The sequence below is a fragment of the Solea senegalensis genome, linkage group LG19 (genome assembly GCF_019176455.1).
Source record: "Solea senegalensis isolate Sse05_10M linkage group LG19, IFAPA_SoseM_1, whole genome shotgun sequence".
In the NCBI taxonomy this organism is placed as follows: domain Eukaryota; kingdom Metazoa; phylum Chordata; class Actinopteri; order Pleuronectiformes; family Soleidae; genus Solea; species Solea senegalensis.
Window position 1 is genome coordinate 3,320,161 of NC_058038.1, and position 14,822 is coordinate 3,334,982.

Genomic DNA, 14,822 nt, shown 5'->3' on the forward strand with positions numbered 1-14,822 from the left:
AACCTCGAGTGAGTCGGAACAGCAATGGTCACGCCTTCTCTCGTCAAAACCTACGATGACTGGTGAGCCCGCCTGCTCGTCATAAATCCCCACAAGCCAATGACGGATAAAGAAGTACCTACGTCATCTTTAGATGCCGGATATACCGCGGTACATGTGTTTCTTCATGAAAGCTCCTGCTAAAATGACTTTCATGCGTGGAAAGTGAGCAGAGTTGTGATGTACAGACGTGTGACGTATAGATTATTTTAAATATTTAGTATGAATACGGTCCATTTGAAGCTAAGGTGGTTTACGTATCAATTTGCGAAAGGCTTCACTCTCTCCGCTGCTGCTGTCGCTGCTTCACGCCGGGATTCTCCAACTGTTTCCCACCTTTTACGTAGAATGGCGACGAACAGCCACAGCAGGGACAACAACAGTGGTGACCGTAGTAAGACGAGGAAAGTCAAGCAGAACGAACCGCTGCGGAAACTGAAAACCAAGGAGAAACGGATCGGACGAGGGGACTTTCACGGACCGACTACGGTTTACCTGCAGGTGGTCGGTGCTGGAAGCAGAGACACGTCCGCGTCCCTTTATGTCTTCTCTGAGTACAACAGGTATTGTCAACACCTGGACCTCCAGGTCCTTTGAGTTCAAAGTAGGGATATCAAAGTAGGGATGCATGATATTGTCGCCACGGCACCGTATCAGCATATATCGCCTCTGAAATGTATTATTGGATATTGGCTAACATATACTGTATATATTGGTATGGTTTTTTGACCCAAGCATTCCCAACATATTAGCAAAAAGTCCAGTATTAACGTAGGGATGCACAATATTATCGGCATGGTATCGGATCAGCAGATATTGCCTCTACAATATATTATTGCATATTGGCAAACACATATATTGGTATCGGTTATCAGCCCAAGCACTCCCAACATATCAGATATTGGCAAAAAGTCCAATATTGAAGTAGGGATGCACCATGTTATTGGCCTGATATTGACAGATATTGGCTTTAAGATGACATATTGGTAAACGCCTATATATCAGTATTGTTATCAGCCCAAGCATTCCCAACATACCTGTAAAAAGTCCAATAAGTAGGGATGTACAATATTATCGCCACGCTAGCGTTTTTTTATGTTTTAGTTATCTGTATTACTTTGGTGAGCGGAGGTTGTTTTGATTGAAATGTGCTGCAGAAATAAACCTGGACTCTTCTCTGCTGCAGGTACCTGTTCAACTGTGGTGAAGGAACTCAGCGACTCATGCAGGAGCACAAGTGAGCCACGTCGTCCGTCACGCTGTAAAAAACAAAACAAAAACATCATCCCGGTCTTCGTCTGGGGTCTGATTTGTTTTCGAGAGATAACATGGATTTATTTGCCCCCATCAGACTTCGAGCTGCTCGTCTGGACAACATCTTCCTGACCAGACTGAGCTGGGCGAACGTGGGAGGTTTATCAGGTCAGCAACATCTCTCTGATCAGTTTTGGGGGAGATTAAAATAACACAAATAATAAATTTTTTGTTTTTTAAAAAAGCAGCAGTAATCAGTGAGTGAGGATCAGACAGGCAGACGCAGTCAGAGAGCAGCCGGTGAGCGTCACAGAGCCATTTATCTGCTCCAGTCATTCATTCTGTCCACTGAAGAGAAGGTAGATATGGATTAATGCCCTGTGCTGTGTTTGAGTCTGCCGCCCCCAAGTGGCTAAAATAAGTTATTACTGCAGGTTTGAAACATAAAAATCAGAAATTTCCTAAAACTAATACAAAATGTAATATTTTATAGAGAATATGTGACACTTAAATCAAAAAGAAAAACACACAGCAGTAGGGAAGCAGGATTGTGAATAATGTCTAATTGTGACGATTGTTATTGGAGGGGTTTGAAAAACACATTTAAAATAACAACTACTGTGTGCAGAGGTGTTTTCTTTCTTTCTGCCTGTCTGTAGAATATAGTTTTTCGGTAGACCAGGACAATATTTAATCTGAGAATGGTGTTTTCAATGAATTGTTCAGCCTTAATCAACAAGGTATTATATTATAGAGTCGTTAAACAAGTTAAAATCATCAATTAATCTGTCTGAGTACTTGTTTTGTTTATAAAATGTCAATCGTTTACTAAACCTGGAAATGACAACGTTCTCAAACGTCTTGTTTTTTCTACAAAATGAAAATGATTCAGTTTTCATGACTTTCTGTGTTCTATGGAGCAAAGAAATCCCCAGAAAATCACAGAAACTTGTTTTAAATTACTGAAAAAAACTATTTAGTGATCGATTGATAAACCTGCTGCTGCATCACGTGAGTCGGGCTGATGACTACAATATTTCTGAACTATTTTGTGATAAACGAGTGTTAAAATGTTTTTGTACCAGATAAATGTGATTCTTGTGTGTTGTCGTCATAACTGCAGGGATGATCTTGACCCTGAGGGACACCGGTGTCCCCGAGTGTGTCCTCTCTGGACCTCCACAGCTGGTGAGAGACAAAAAAATTTGTTATTATCTTAAATTAAAAAAAAATTCCTTTTAATTTGTTTGGATTTTGCAACCCTAATTGCTATTAAAGAAAACTGTATCATGTTCAACCCCCAATATAAACACTCTGCAGGAGTTTGACATATAACACATTAATGTCCACCGTCTCTTTGTCTCTCTGTCTCTCTCTGTCACGTCATTTAAAGGACAACTACATCAACGCCATCAAGTCTTTCTCTGGACCTCTGGACAACATCAAGCTGTGTACGTTCACTTTACTCTACTGAATTTGTCAAAAGTGATATTTCGATGGTTCCCACGGGTCCTTGAAAGTTTTTGAAAATTGCCCCCAAAATAGGCACGGGTTATTGAAAGTGCTTGAATCTTGTGGCAGAAAGAAGTGACGTGATATTTAGTATACTTGTGCTCTGAGCTGTGTTGTTGTTTTCTTAATGTCCAGTGAGACATCATGGTCATTTTATGACAATATTTGATTATTTACCGTGTCGTGTTCTCGCAGCCGTTCGACCGTACACCGCAGAGACGTACTCGGACGAAACAATGACAGTTTATCAGGTGCCAGTGTTCGGTGAGTGTCTTCTTCTGCTTTTTTTTTTAAAAGTGTGTCTGTTGTCCACTCACTCTTTTCCCACTTGACTCCTCAGCCCAGTCGGGTCAGAAGAGTCCTGGCAGGAAGTCGTCACCCAGGTCCAGCAGCCCTCCTCTTCGTCCTCCAAGTCCTGCTGCGTCACAGACGGACGACGTGGACCAGAACAGCTGGAGAACGAGTCCAGGTGAGTCCAGTTTCCTGTTGAGCCTGGAGGCGTCTCTGAGGGATTAACTGATCCTGAGAGTTGAGGGCAAAGGAAAAAGTCAACCAGACAAATAATTAAAGAGGATTACGTTTCCATGTTGTCCATCTATGACTCACGAATTTGATATTTAAGAAACAAGAATAGGTTCTTATATTTGAGCGTGTCACCAGCAGTCCTCGTTGGAAGCCAAAACCTGGTCCGAATGAGGCAGAGCCACGTTTTTGAGGGACCGGTTAAGTAGCTGGGTCAAAGTTAGGGTTAGACATGAACTGGTGCTGTACGTCCATGGTTCTCAAACTGTGGTACTAAATCAGAAATACTGTATATACCACGGTATGTGATAGGAGAATTTTGACCCTGAAATTAATAAAGTAATAACTAGAACTCGTGTCTCCACACAAGTGTCCCCCACGCTAGTTGGGGAGTGCAGCAGTTCCCTGACCTCACTTCAAAATGGACGCCAAGATTCCAAATGGCCGACTTCCTGTTGAGCTGAGGCCATGGTTACGGTCGACTTTTTCGTTCGTCATCCTCCCACCAAGTTTCGGCAAATTCCGTGGAACTCAATTTGTGCCGAAGTTATAGGGCACTTCCTGTTTCGTGGTGAATGGTCGCCGTGAGTTGCCGTGGCCATGCCGTCTTATATCCGCAAAACCTTATGACAATACTTTTATTTATGCCGTGAGTTTGTTCATTCAAATTCGCCAAAATTCAAAATGGCCGACTTCCTGTTGAGTTGAGGCTATGGATACAGTCGACTTTTTTGTTCGTCTTTGTCGATAACATCCTCCCACCAAGTTTCGGGAAATTCGGTGGAACTCAATTTCGCATTGTCACCATAACTGACCTTCTGTGACAAGTTTTTATGCACGTTAACGCCCTCAAAAACGACTGCAAAGCCATGGATATAATAATAATCTGAACGATTAACAACATCTAATTTCAGGTTTACATGAAGAAGAGGATGATGACGATGATGAGAGAATAAATCAGCTTTATTATTTTTTTTAAGGCGAAAGACAGACCAGAGTCACCAGAGACGCGTCTCACCTGGTGGTCGCCTTCATATGTAAGGTAAGAGACTGAATATCCTCACACTGCAATGTGATGTTTAAAACTGTGTTTGAATCACAACATCTTCATCTTCTTCTCTTCTCTTTTCTGGTCACAGCTTCACCCAAAGAAAGGAAACTTCTTGGTGGCTCAGGCTCGAGAGCTTGGACTTCCCGTGTGAGTAGATGTTTGTGTCGCAGAAAACGTCTGTTATTGCTATATAATAATATAATATATATAACTTGGAATTTCATACGTTTCTTTATTATTATTATTATTATTAGTACAGATTTGTGTCTGTGGGAACAAGAAGTAATATAAACTGTTTTAATTTTTCAATTGAATGTAAAATACAGCATTTATTAATGTTATTCATCCCAGAGGAGACGCTTACTCCTTCAGAAACACAAACACTTAACTGGATATAAAATTTAAGTTATAAGATAATTAAAACACAACAGGGTGAATCTGTATAATTAACATGAAACAAATGTGACGAGAATTATGCGTTTGGCAAGAAATATGACTATGAATAGTGAATAAAATGTCCAGAATTTAATTTAGTATTATAATTTTTTTCTGTATTGTTTGACGCCATAACCAGACGTTGGATGTATTTAAGTGGAGTTTTATAAATTCATACTTCTTCTATACTTTTCCCCTGCAGAGGCACAGCAGCCATCGGTCCACTCATCGCAGAACTGAAGGCGGGGAAAAGTGTCACGTACGAAGGAAAAGAGGTGAGAGGAAAGAGTCCTTTTTTACCTTAAGTTACACCTTTACTGTGGCTGTGTCGCGTCTCCTGAGTCTGACAGCGTTGTTGTTGTTGTTGTTGTTGTCGTCGTAGATTCGTCCCGAGCAGGTGTGCACTCCCACTGATCCGGGACCCGTCTTTATCATTGTCGAGTGTCCGTCTGAGGAGTTTGTCGCCGCCGTTTGCAACAACGGTCAACTGAGACGGTGAGTGGACACTTTTTAACGGGACAGTTGTAAGTGCAAGACACTTCAAGGACACATGTAGACGAGCAGAGCCAGAAATTGAACCCAGCGTCGTTATCGACTGGTTTTGCTTCTGTCTTCTTGGAGTGCGGTGAACCCGGAGGTGATGTCACTCTCGGTTGCCGACTTCTGAGTTCCGACGTAAATGTGTTTAAACCTCAAACGTCCATGCTTCAAAAAACCCTGAACTATCCCTTAAAGGGGACATATTATGCAAAATCAACTTTTTAATCATTTTAATACTTATATTTGGGACTCTGGAGGCCAAAGTATGGAAAAAGAATACTGGTCCCCCTTAGTGTAAGTATAGGCAATAAAACACGCAATGTTGAATTCCCTGCGCTTATGACGGCAGCATGCGCATTTCATCGCGAATGTTACCGCCCCACCAGTAAGTTTACTTGGAGAGCTCCACCTTAGCTCCACCTTAGCTCCACCTTGTCCCTGCGAGAGTGCAGGCGAGGGAGGAAGAGCGGTATTATGTCAACGTGGAGGGACAAGTGTGCTGTTGGTGGCTGCACAGTGGAGCACAGTGTTTTACAGAGGATTTTATATATATGAAGCTAATGTGCTGGATAAAGTCAGCAAACGTGTGTTCGTGTGTTCGCACCACTTCACATCAGACTGCGACCAGCGGTCGCCGTATTTAGTCAGCGACTGTATTTCACTGACGTACAAACACACACATTTTTAAGAAAAGGTCACACAGAGCTCATAACTGACCATTCTGACACGTCCTAATTAAAAATGTTTGTTCAGTACGTCCTCCATAACCAGCGCACAGACTCAGTCTGATACAGTCACATACAGCGGCAGTTTATGCAGCTCGCCACCGGTGATCATTGGTGCTGTCCCTAAGTGTTTTTAACTGATTTACAGTTCGGCACTGTTCGGCTTGATCCTTATGTAGGACTAGTGGAGGGAGGGGGAGAGGAATGAGGGGAGGGAACAGGAGCTGAGCGCTGTAAAGAGGACAAATCAGAAACCCCCTGGAAGAAGTGGGTGTGTGTTTGCCTGTGTCTCATTTGCATATAAAGGGACCATGCAAAAAACCGAGCGTTCTGAAAGGGGAGGTTTTGGCAGGGTTATTGAACTACTATGAAGCTTCATCCTTATGGTATTTTGACCAAAGCATGTCACAGACATGTTCATTAGGACACCAGAGAACTATTTTAACTTGGAGAAATAGGGTATAATATGTCTCCTTTAAGGAAGTCATAGTACCTTTAAAGTATCTTCTCTCTCTTTTGTTCTAGATACCAAACCGGAGAGGACTCTGCCGTGCTGGTGGTCCACATGACTCCAGAGTCTGTTCTGAAAACAGATCAGTACAAAGGGTGGATGGACAGGTTTGAGAGTCTTCTCCTTCTCTAAGAGACGCCTGCCTACCTTCCTTTTTATTATTTTTACAGACGTTCTCACAGAGCGAGTGTTTCTTCTTCTTCTTCGCGTTCACGCAGGTTCCCATCCACGACGGAGCACCTGATCCTCAACGAGCAGGTGTGCACCGACTATAACATCAGGAGCCACAAGATCCAAGCTCAGCTCAACATGATCCACCCCGAGATCTTCCCTCAGCTCAGGTCCTTCAGAACAAAGGTCAGACATAAATGTGAGCAGTAGACCCGAAACACATTTTTTCACCCTGTGGCTGAATCTGCAATTCCACCTTTGCTTTCGGAGATCAAATTCGCCCTCGCGTCCCCACGCGTGCCGGGGAATGCAGCAGTTCCCTGAATCCGCAAAACCTTTCGACAACTTTTCGCCTTTGTTGCGTCTCGCTCATTTACGTAGGGTGCAAATCACCAAAGTGGACGCCAAGATTCCAAATAGCCGACTTCATGTTGAGTTGAGGCCATGTTTCCGGTCGACTTTTTTGTTCATCTTGGACTAAAACATCTTCCCACCAAGTTTCGGTAAATGCCACGTTTCAAGAGTTCTTCTGCACGTTAACGCACTTCAAAATAAAACAAAATAAAAAGCAAAGACACAGATATGATAATATCGGGCCCTAATCATGATGAACTGTTAAGATCCTGGTGGTGACAGTGACAGTGTTTTCTCGCCCTCAGGAGCCTCGGGCTGCTCTCCACGTCCCCAACGTCAGAGCCGAGTGTCTGCTCAAGTTCCAGCTAAGACCTGTGATGGAGTGGCAAAGGTCAGTTTGTCCTTCAATTCCCCCCCCAATTTAAGCAACATCACTAGAACGGACGGTTGCACTCGACCTCCGTCTACTTTTAAAAACTCATCTCACAAGTGTCGGCGTGTTTTCTTTCTCTTTCCCGCTCTGTTTCTGTCAAACGCTGTAGAATCATCACTGTGAGAAGAATCCCTGTTTTCCTCACCAGTGCTTTTTGCAGGGCAGTGATGTGTGTCGCCCCTCGTCTGCTTCCTCCTCCTCCTCCTCCTCACTCTGTGTCTCTGGTTTCGTTACAGAGACGCGATTCCCTCCTGCAGCGCGGAGGAGTTTGTGAAAGAGGCTTCAGACGTCCCGAACTTTCTGGACGAAGTGGACAAGTGCAGGAGGATCTGCTCCACTGATGCTGCAAATCCCTGCGGTCAGTTCTCCTCGCCAAACACGGGCGGATATTTTTAGCTTTACAGAGCCGAGATTGTGGATTTGTGTGTGTGTGTGTGTGTGTGTGTAAAAACACTGTGATTTAGAGTTATAGATATTTTAAAAATGTGTAATTTGTAAAAAAAAAAATTTGACAGCAGAGCCAAAATATCCAGAGGTGGTTTTCTTGGGGACGGGATCAGCTCAACCGATGAAGATCAGAAATGTCAGTGGCACTTTGGTGAATATCAGGTATGAAAAACAGATTTTTTAAAATAAAAACAACTTCTTAAATGTCATATTTGCTCAGCTTTTCTGAATTAATCGTTACTTTTTTTCCTAAAAAGTCATTTTCCGCTCTGCTTTTTATGCCATTTTGGCGATTTGCACCCTACGTAAAATGAGCAAAGTCGTCCGATCGCGTTTATCGTACCAACATTAAAGAACACTCCAATTTGTACAAGACGCATCATAGGTGAAAAGTTGTCAGACGGTTTTTGCAGAATTTTTGGTTTTGATGAATTTCGACCCTTCGCCACGAAAGTGCTCTATGACTTCGGCATACATTGAGTTCCACCGAATTACCCGAAACCTGGTGGGAAGATGTTCTAGACCAAGATGAACAAAAAAGTCGACTGTAACCGTGGCCTCAACTGAACAGGAAGTCGGCCAATTTGGAATTGTGGTGTCCATTTTGGCGATTTGCACCCTACGTAAAATAAGCTAGACATGGTTTCGCGGATTTCAAAGTGAGGTCAGGAAACTGCTGCTCTCCCCCACTTGCGTGGGGCCCTATCATGACTATGTGCACTCCTGGTTAATCTCCTATTAACCAGGAGTTTAAAATATTATAAGGTGACTCATTCTACACCAATTTACTAAATAGTTTTCATGCCCTCGTAGCCCGAGTCAGTCCATGCTGTTGGACTGTGGAGAGGGAACCTTTGGTCAGCTCTGCAGACACTACGGGGAGGACGTGGACGTCGCTCTGTCCAAGATGTCGACCGTCTTCATCTCGCACTTGCACGCCGACCATCACACGGTAAAAGCACCCGCAGAGAACGTTCGGATAGGTCTTTGACTAACGATTGTTTCCTCAGTGAATCCATGCAAAAGTGGTTTGGTGGATTACATAGTTGGTTCTGCATCATATTTAACCTCCATACCTTTGTTTCAGGGTCTGCTGAATCTGCTGTACCAGAGGAAAAGAGCACTGGTAAATATAACGCTTATTAGTTCATCTTTTCCGTTTGTTTTTTCCAGTTTTACATCAAACATCTTCTCTATAAAGTACTTTAAATGTCACCTTCTTGTGCGTTCAAATGTCAGCCTCTAACGCCGTCACATTTCTGTCCTCCAGATGACGCTGGGGATAGCGTTCAGCCCCGTGACCCTGATCGCGCCGTCCCAGATCATGACCTGGCTCAACCGGTACCACGAGCACTGTGAGGAGATCCTCAGCCACGTCAAGTATGTGGTGACGTGGTTATTTCTGATTTGTCTGATGAGTCGTGAAGTTCCTTTTCACCAGAGGAAGCTCACGCACCATTGGTGCTCCATTTACCACAGCTTGAGAACCATGGTTTTAGACTTATTTGACTTAAAATGGGATCTTCATTTAAAAAATAAAAGTGCTGTTTTGACCTGAAACTCGTCACTGAGACAATGAAGTCTTAAAAACTAGAGCAAAGACTGAAGTTGGCTCATTTTCTCACAGACATACATACAAACTAGTAGAGTTTGCCCCCTGGTGGCCACTCAAGAGAATGCAGGCTTCACTTCACAAACCCAGAGATCCTTTAAAAGTCATATAAAAATTTAATTTAAGTAATTTAAGTCCCTGAAAAGTATTAAATTGTATTAAATTTGGTTTGAGAGAAGAGGGAAAAATGCAAATTTAATGACAAACGGCTAGAAGACGATAATTAAACAAAGATGATCCTTAAGGAAAAGGTGCTATTGTGAGCGTTTGATCTCGATGATTGTCTGCACGTGTTATTGTTCTTAGAATATTCCAAAAGTAAACAACATTGAGGACAATGTATTTGTGCACATTTGTACAATGTTACTGTTATTTTAGATTATCTTTGAACAGTGTGTGGGTTATATTTTCATTCTTTTGTCTTGAATTTAATTTGAAATGGACTTAAAATTAACTGATATTTCTGCTCGAGTTCGATTTGCTGACATCGTCTTTCGTTTGCTTTCAGTCTCATCCCGAACGCGTGTCTGTGCGATGGCGCCGAGTCGCCCAGACAGTGGACGGAGTCGCTGATCAGAGCCGTGTTGAAGAACAACAACCTGACAAAGGTCTGCGTCCGTCTGAGCACGAACGTCCCTCATTTTTTTTCCCAATAATCCCAATAATCCCCCTGTGTTTGTGCCTCAGTTTCAGACGTGCACAGTGCATCACTGCAAGAACGCCTTCGCCTGCAGCTTCACTCACCAGTCTGGCTGGAAACTGGCCTTCTCTGGCGACACCATGCCCTGCGATGGATTCGTACGCATCGGTCAGTGATTAGAGAGCACGTCCCACTGAAGTGTATTCCACACTGACAGCGCTGTAGCTAATGGCAAATTGAGCGTGCACTTTATGCATTCCAGAGATGCACGTAGGGTCGTCGTCGCCAAACGGGGCCCGATCTGAATAATTTATGCGATATTTCTCGCCGCTCTGGATCACTCTCATTGCTGGCAGGCTCCCTCTAAATGGCTCCTGTGAGATCCCACTTCATTGACTCCTCCTAAATTGCTTGACTGGATTCGGTCCAAGAGGAACGGCAGCGAGCGTGCATCCCAGCCCGCGCCGGTTCATTAGAAATGGCTCATGCTCGCCAGACAAACGGGGGCGTGCCAGGGCTTGATTACCTGATTGATTTCCTGTGGGACCAGGAAAGAGACCATAAGTGCTTGTCTGTTTTGTCTGCCGCAGGGAGGGACGCGACGCTGCTGATACACGAGGCGACGCTGGAGGACGGGCTAGAGGAGGAGGCCGTGGAGAAGAGGCACAGGTGAAAACAGCGTCACCCAAACAGTTCATGTTTTATTAGCGTGGTAACGTGGCTGCCACTTAACAAAAGGCTCGCGTCATGACAATTACGTCTGATTAAGTCTAAAGTTTGATGTTTTTTTGCTTTTAAATTGTGAAATTAAGTGGTTTCAAGACAAACGTGAGTGTAGATAGTTACAGCTTCTTGCCACAGGGGGCGCTCAAAGCACAGATGTGCCAGGATCTCATAGAACTACACTTTTTCATTAATGTAATTTGCACAAATGTATTTAACTGCCAACTGGTACACAAGGTAAAAAGTAGATTATAGCCACTTAAAAAGGCTTTTACCTCATTAAAAACAACAAACCCCATAGAGAAAATCAGCGTTTTTAACTTGTGGGAACATGTAGAGCTGCTGGTCTACTGCTGCCTCATTTACAGACAAAACTTTTCAAATAACACATTTAAAGTTACTGATGGAGGCAGCGATGGATCAACAACTCATGTTTACTCTTGATGTAAAATCACTCGTTTTCTCTATGAAGTTTGGTGTGAGAAGTGATCTTGTGGCAAAAGGAAGTGGCAAAAACATAATCCTGTAATATCGTAGACGTAAACTGGATTAGATTTTGTGTAAAAATCCTGAACTGTCCCTTTTTATGCAATTCGCACAAATGGATACAATTATTTAAAAAAAAATTGCAGACTGTCGGCGACGTAAAGACAAAATAACTTGATTAGCTGTCAGAGGTTTGCAGTTGTGGTTTTAGTAGCTTGTTAAATTTCATTCACCCTCCACAGACGATTGCCATTGATTTCTTTTCACCTTTTTTACGGCGGCAGAGTGTGCATCCGTCTCCACAAAGGTGTCTCTTATGTCTGTGGTGAACGATATCAGCGCCGGAACGTTTTCCCCTGAGAGTCTCTCGCTTAAACGTGACTTGTTGTTCGTTTTATTTTTCCCGGCAGCACGACGTCCCAGGCCATCGGCATCGGCGTGAAGATGAACGCCGACTTCATCGTGCTCAACCACTTCAGCCAACGCTACGCCAAGATCCCGCTCTTCAGCGAGGACTTCACCGACAAAGTCGGGATATCCTTCGACCACATGAGAGTACGTAACGCTGCATTATCGTGTTTAAAAAAAAAACCAAGGGTAAGGGTGGGTGTCAGGGTACCTCACTATACGGTCCACAATAACAATAAATGTCCCCTATCGCATTTTGAAGTTCAGAATCACAGTTTGAAATTTCTTAACTGTCCTATTTTTACCGATATCTCTCGTCCAAACTCTGCTAAAGTCGGCAGAGGACACACTTGTCAACTTTGAAGCCCGTCAAGCAAACTATTGGACAGTTATGAGGGACAGATGGACAAATAAACCAGTTAATAGACCGATTAATTGGTTTGAGTGCTTTATAAGCCACTAAAACAAGTTCTAAATATGATTATTTTCTGGTGTTATTTGCTCCATATAACAAAGAAATCATTAGAGCTGAAACAATTACTCGATTCTTCGATTATTAAATGATTCATCAACTATGTTTGAAGTTTTTTTTCATGATTAAAACAAGATTTCCAAATTGTTTCAGCTTCTTAAATGTGAATATTTTCTAGTTTCTTTGCTCTAGATAACAAAGAAATCATTAAAAGTGAATCATTTTGGTTTGTGGACAAAACAAAGACATTCCAGAACAACATCATTTCCAGCTGATCAATGTTTTTTTAACATTTTCTGACATTTTATGGACCCAAACTATTACTCGATTAATTGAGAAAATAGTCAACCTAATTTACACTAGTGATGGGGTAATCATATGCAGCAAAAAGACAATTTTTATATCTTAATTGTCAATATTTTTCTGTATTGCACATTTATAGATACCGTCTGTGGTCTATTTTGTTGACATAAAAATGTTTATAACAAGATGTATAAACTAAATCTTTTATTTTATTGGATGAAAGTTTACTTTATGGCCATGATTATACAGTTGGGGGGGAATCCCAATACATATATATATATATATTGCAATATTGTGTTAATATCGTATTGTGACGTCAATATCGTGATGTATCGCAATCATGGATTTGGTGCATTCTCTAAACCTTCCTCCTCATCACCTGTTCTCAGATTCGTTTCGGCGACTTTAAAACCCTTCCCAGACTCATCCCCGCACTTAAAACCCTCTTTGCCAACGATATCGAAGAGATGGAGGAGAGAAGAGAGAGGAGGGAGCTGAAAAATCCAAGAGGCGGCGGCGGCGGCTACGAGGTGAACAGCGCAGCAGTCGCTGCCATGACTGCCACGGTGGAGGCTGACGCCCGTGGTGCCAAACGCAACCAGGAGGAGGCTGACGTCGACGCAAAGAGACAGAAACTTTATGAAACATGAGCTAAGAGGAAATGACTTAGGCATTTTATTTAAATGAATTTCAGATTGTTTAATTTGGCTTGTGTGTGGATTGACTGAAGAAAACGCAATGTATATTGTTTTTTGCGTTGTACATTAATTAGTAAGCTATGACTATAGGTTTTGGATTTTTGTTGAAATGAATAAAGAAATACCACACAATTTGTAGTTTTGTCCAATTTGAAAAACATGATGTAAACAGCCTCTACAAACTCCAAGAAATTAGGTTAGTTTTTAGATTCTGGGGATTAAATAAGTTATTTCTTAAGAAAATAACTTGGGTCACCTGCCTCTATGCCTGTAGTTTACCGACATGCTGCGTTAAATGTACGCCGTTAACCGCGTTCCAGTTGAGAAGTCGCACAAAAAAACGTAACAGCGTGGCAACATGTCAACATTTAAACATAGGACAGTACATTTACTGCTAAAGAAGTAATACTTAAAGTGTACTTAATAGTAAAACTAGCAGTGCTTTTACTATTTACATGAGTGGGAGCCATCTTGGAAGCCTATGTTGGGGTTTTCTCTGAGTTTCCTAGTTCCAGTTGTAGTCGTGGAACGCACTATGAATTTTAGACTGGGTTTCATTTTGTGTTGATCCCTTTTAAATAAAAAAAATAACCATGATCGCCATTGTCCGTGAATGATTTACTCTCAATAAATTTGATGATCTTTTATCGGCTCAAAAGTTTAAACTCTTTGTTACAGAACATATTTGCCGAAAGAGACAGCAGCAGTAGCTGGTCTATCATTGTGTCAACTATTTTCTCTCCCACTCCAAATATAGAGAAAATGTGTGATTTTGCGTCACAGCACACAGTTGTTGATAGACTCTTGAATTCAGATTAAAGGAACTAAAACATGTGTTAACAGGAATGTGGTTCAACAAAGTAGCTTCATGTGTTTTGTGTGCTAATTTACAAATGCTACTCCACGCTAACATGCTAGACGCCTATATAAACAAAGTGACTGCTAACAAATAAGCATGTTAGCCCTTTAAATACAGTCTGTGTCACTTATTTTATGTGGCTGTTTTGGTACAACTGGTACTGTTTTGTGTTTTTTTTCCTTGTTTTAACGTGTGTTACGGTGTAAAATGACTAGATTCACAAGCTAGTTTTATGTTTTCTACCCAGGTAAAAGTTGTTGGCTGATTCTTTCTCTTCAAACAAGAACATTAGAACCAATTTAAGAATATTTGGCTTGTTTCTAACACAGCTGTTTTTGCAGTCTAATTAACGTGACCTGTATTTGTCCTCCATTGCAAGAAAGTAAAATAGGCCTAATTTCTGGATTTATTTTTCATTTTATTTTTGACCTATAAAGACCTAAAATAACTTGAGCAAGTTTTTCACTTGAAAAATAATGTTTAATTTTGTCTTAATGAGGTAATAAAGCTTGGTTTAGCTAAAGTAACAAGTCAAAACAATTCACTATCATGGACTGGTGTGTGTACAGGTTTAAGAAATTCTAAAGTATACATTCTTAAATTCAGTTTAAATATTAAAGAAAGACC

General features: G+C 41.9%; 1 protein-coding gene across 2 annotated transcripts; it reads left to right on the forward strand.

The window, feature by feature from the left end:
* Positions 1–122: 122 nt before the first annotated feature.
* Positions 123–13,933, forward strand: elac2 (elaC ribonuclease Z 2). 2 transcript variants are annotated; one of them, XM_044051839.1, is made up of 24 exons: positions 123–602; positions 1,226–1,276; positions 1,391–1,461; positions 2,417–2,481; positions 2,687–2,744; positions 3,001–3,069; positions 3,146–3,274; positions 4,308–4,369; positions 4,467–4,525; positions 5,016–5,088; positions 5,196–5,308; positions 6,604–6,696; positions 6,808–6,946; positions 7,420–7,505; positions 7,784–7,905; positions 8,063–8,156; positions 8,808–8,946; positions 9,082–9,120; positions 9,265–9,374; positions 10,115–10,214; positions 10,294–10,414; positions 10,837–10,915; positions 11,866–12,010; positions 13,028–13,933. In XM_044051839.1, exons 1-24 carry the CDS (start codon positions 262–264, stop codon positions 13,286–13,288), a joined length of 2,619 nt encoding a protein of 872 aa, XP_043907774.1. In that variant the 5' UTR covers positions 123–261; the 3' UTR covers positions 13,289–13,933. The 2 variants fall into 2 exon arrangements, with proteins under 2 accessions (XP_043907774.1, XP_043907776.1); XM_044051841.1 differs by having other exon boundaries at positions 8,066–8,156.
* Positions 13,934–14,822: the final 889 nt, after the last annotated feature.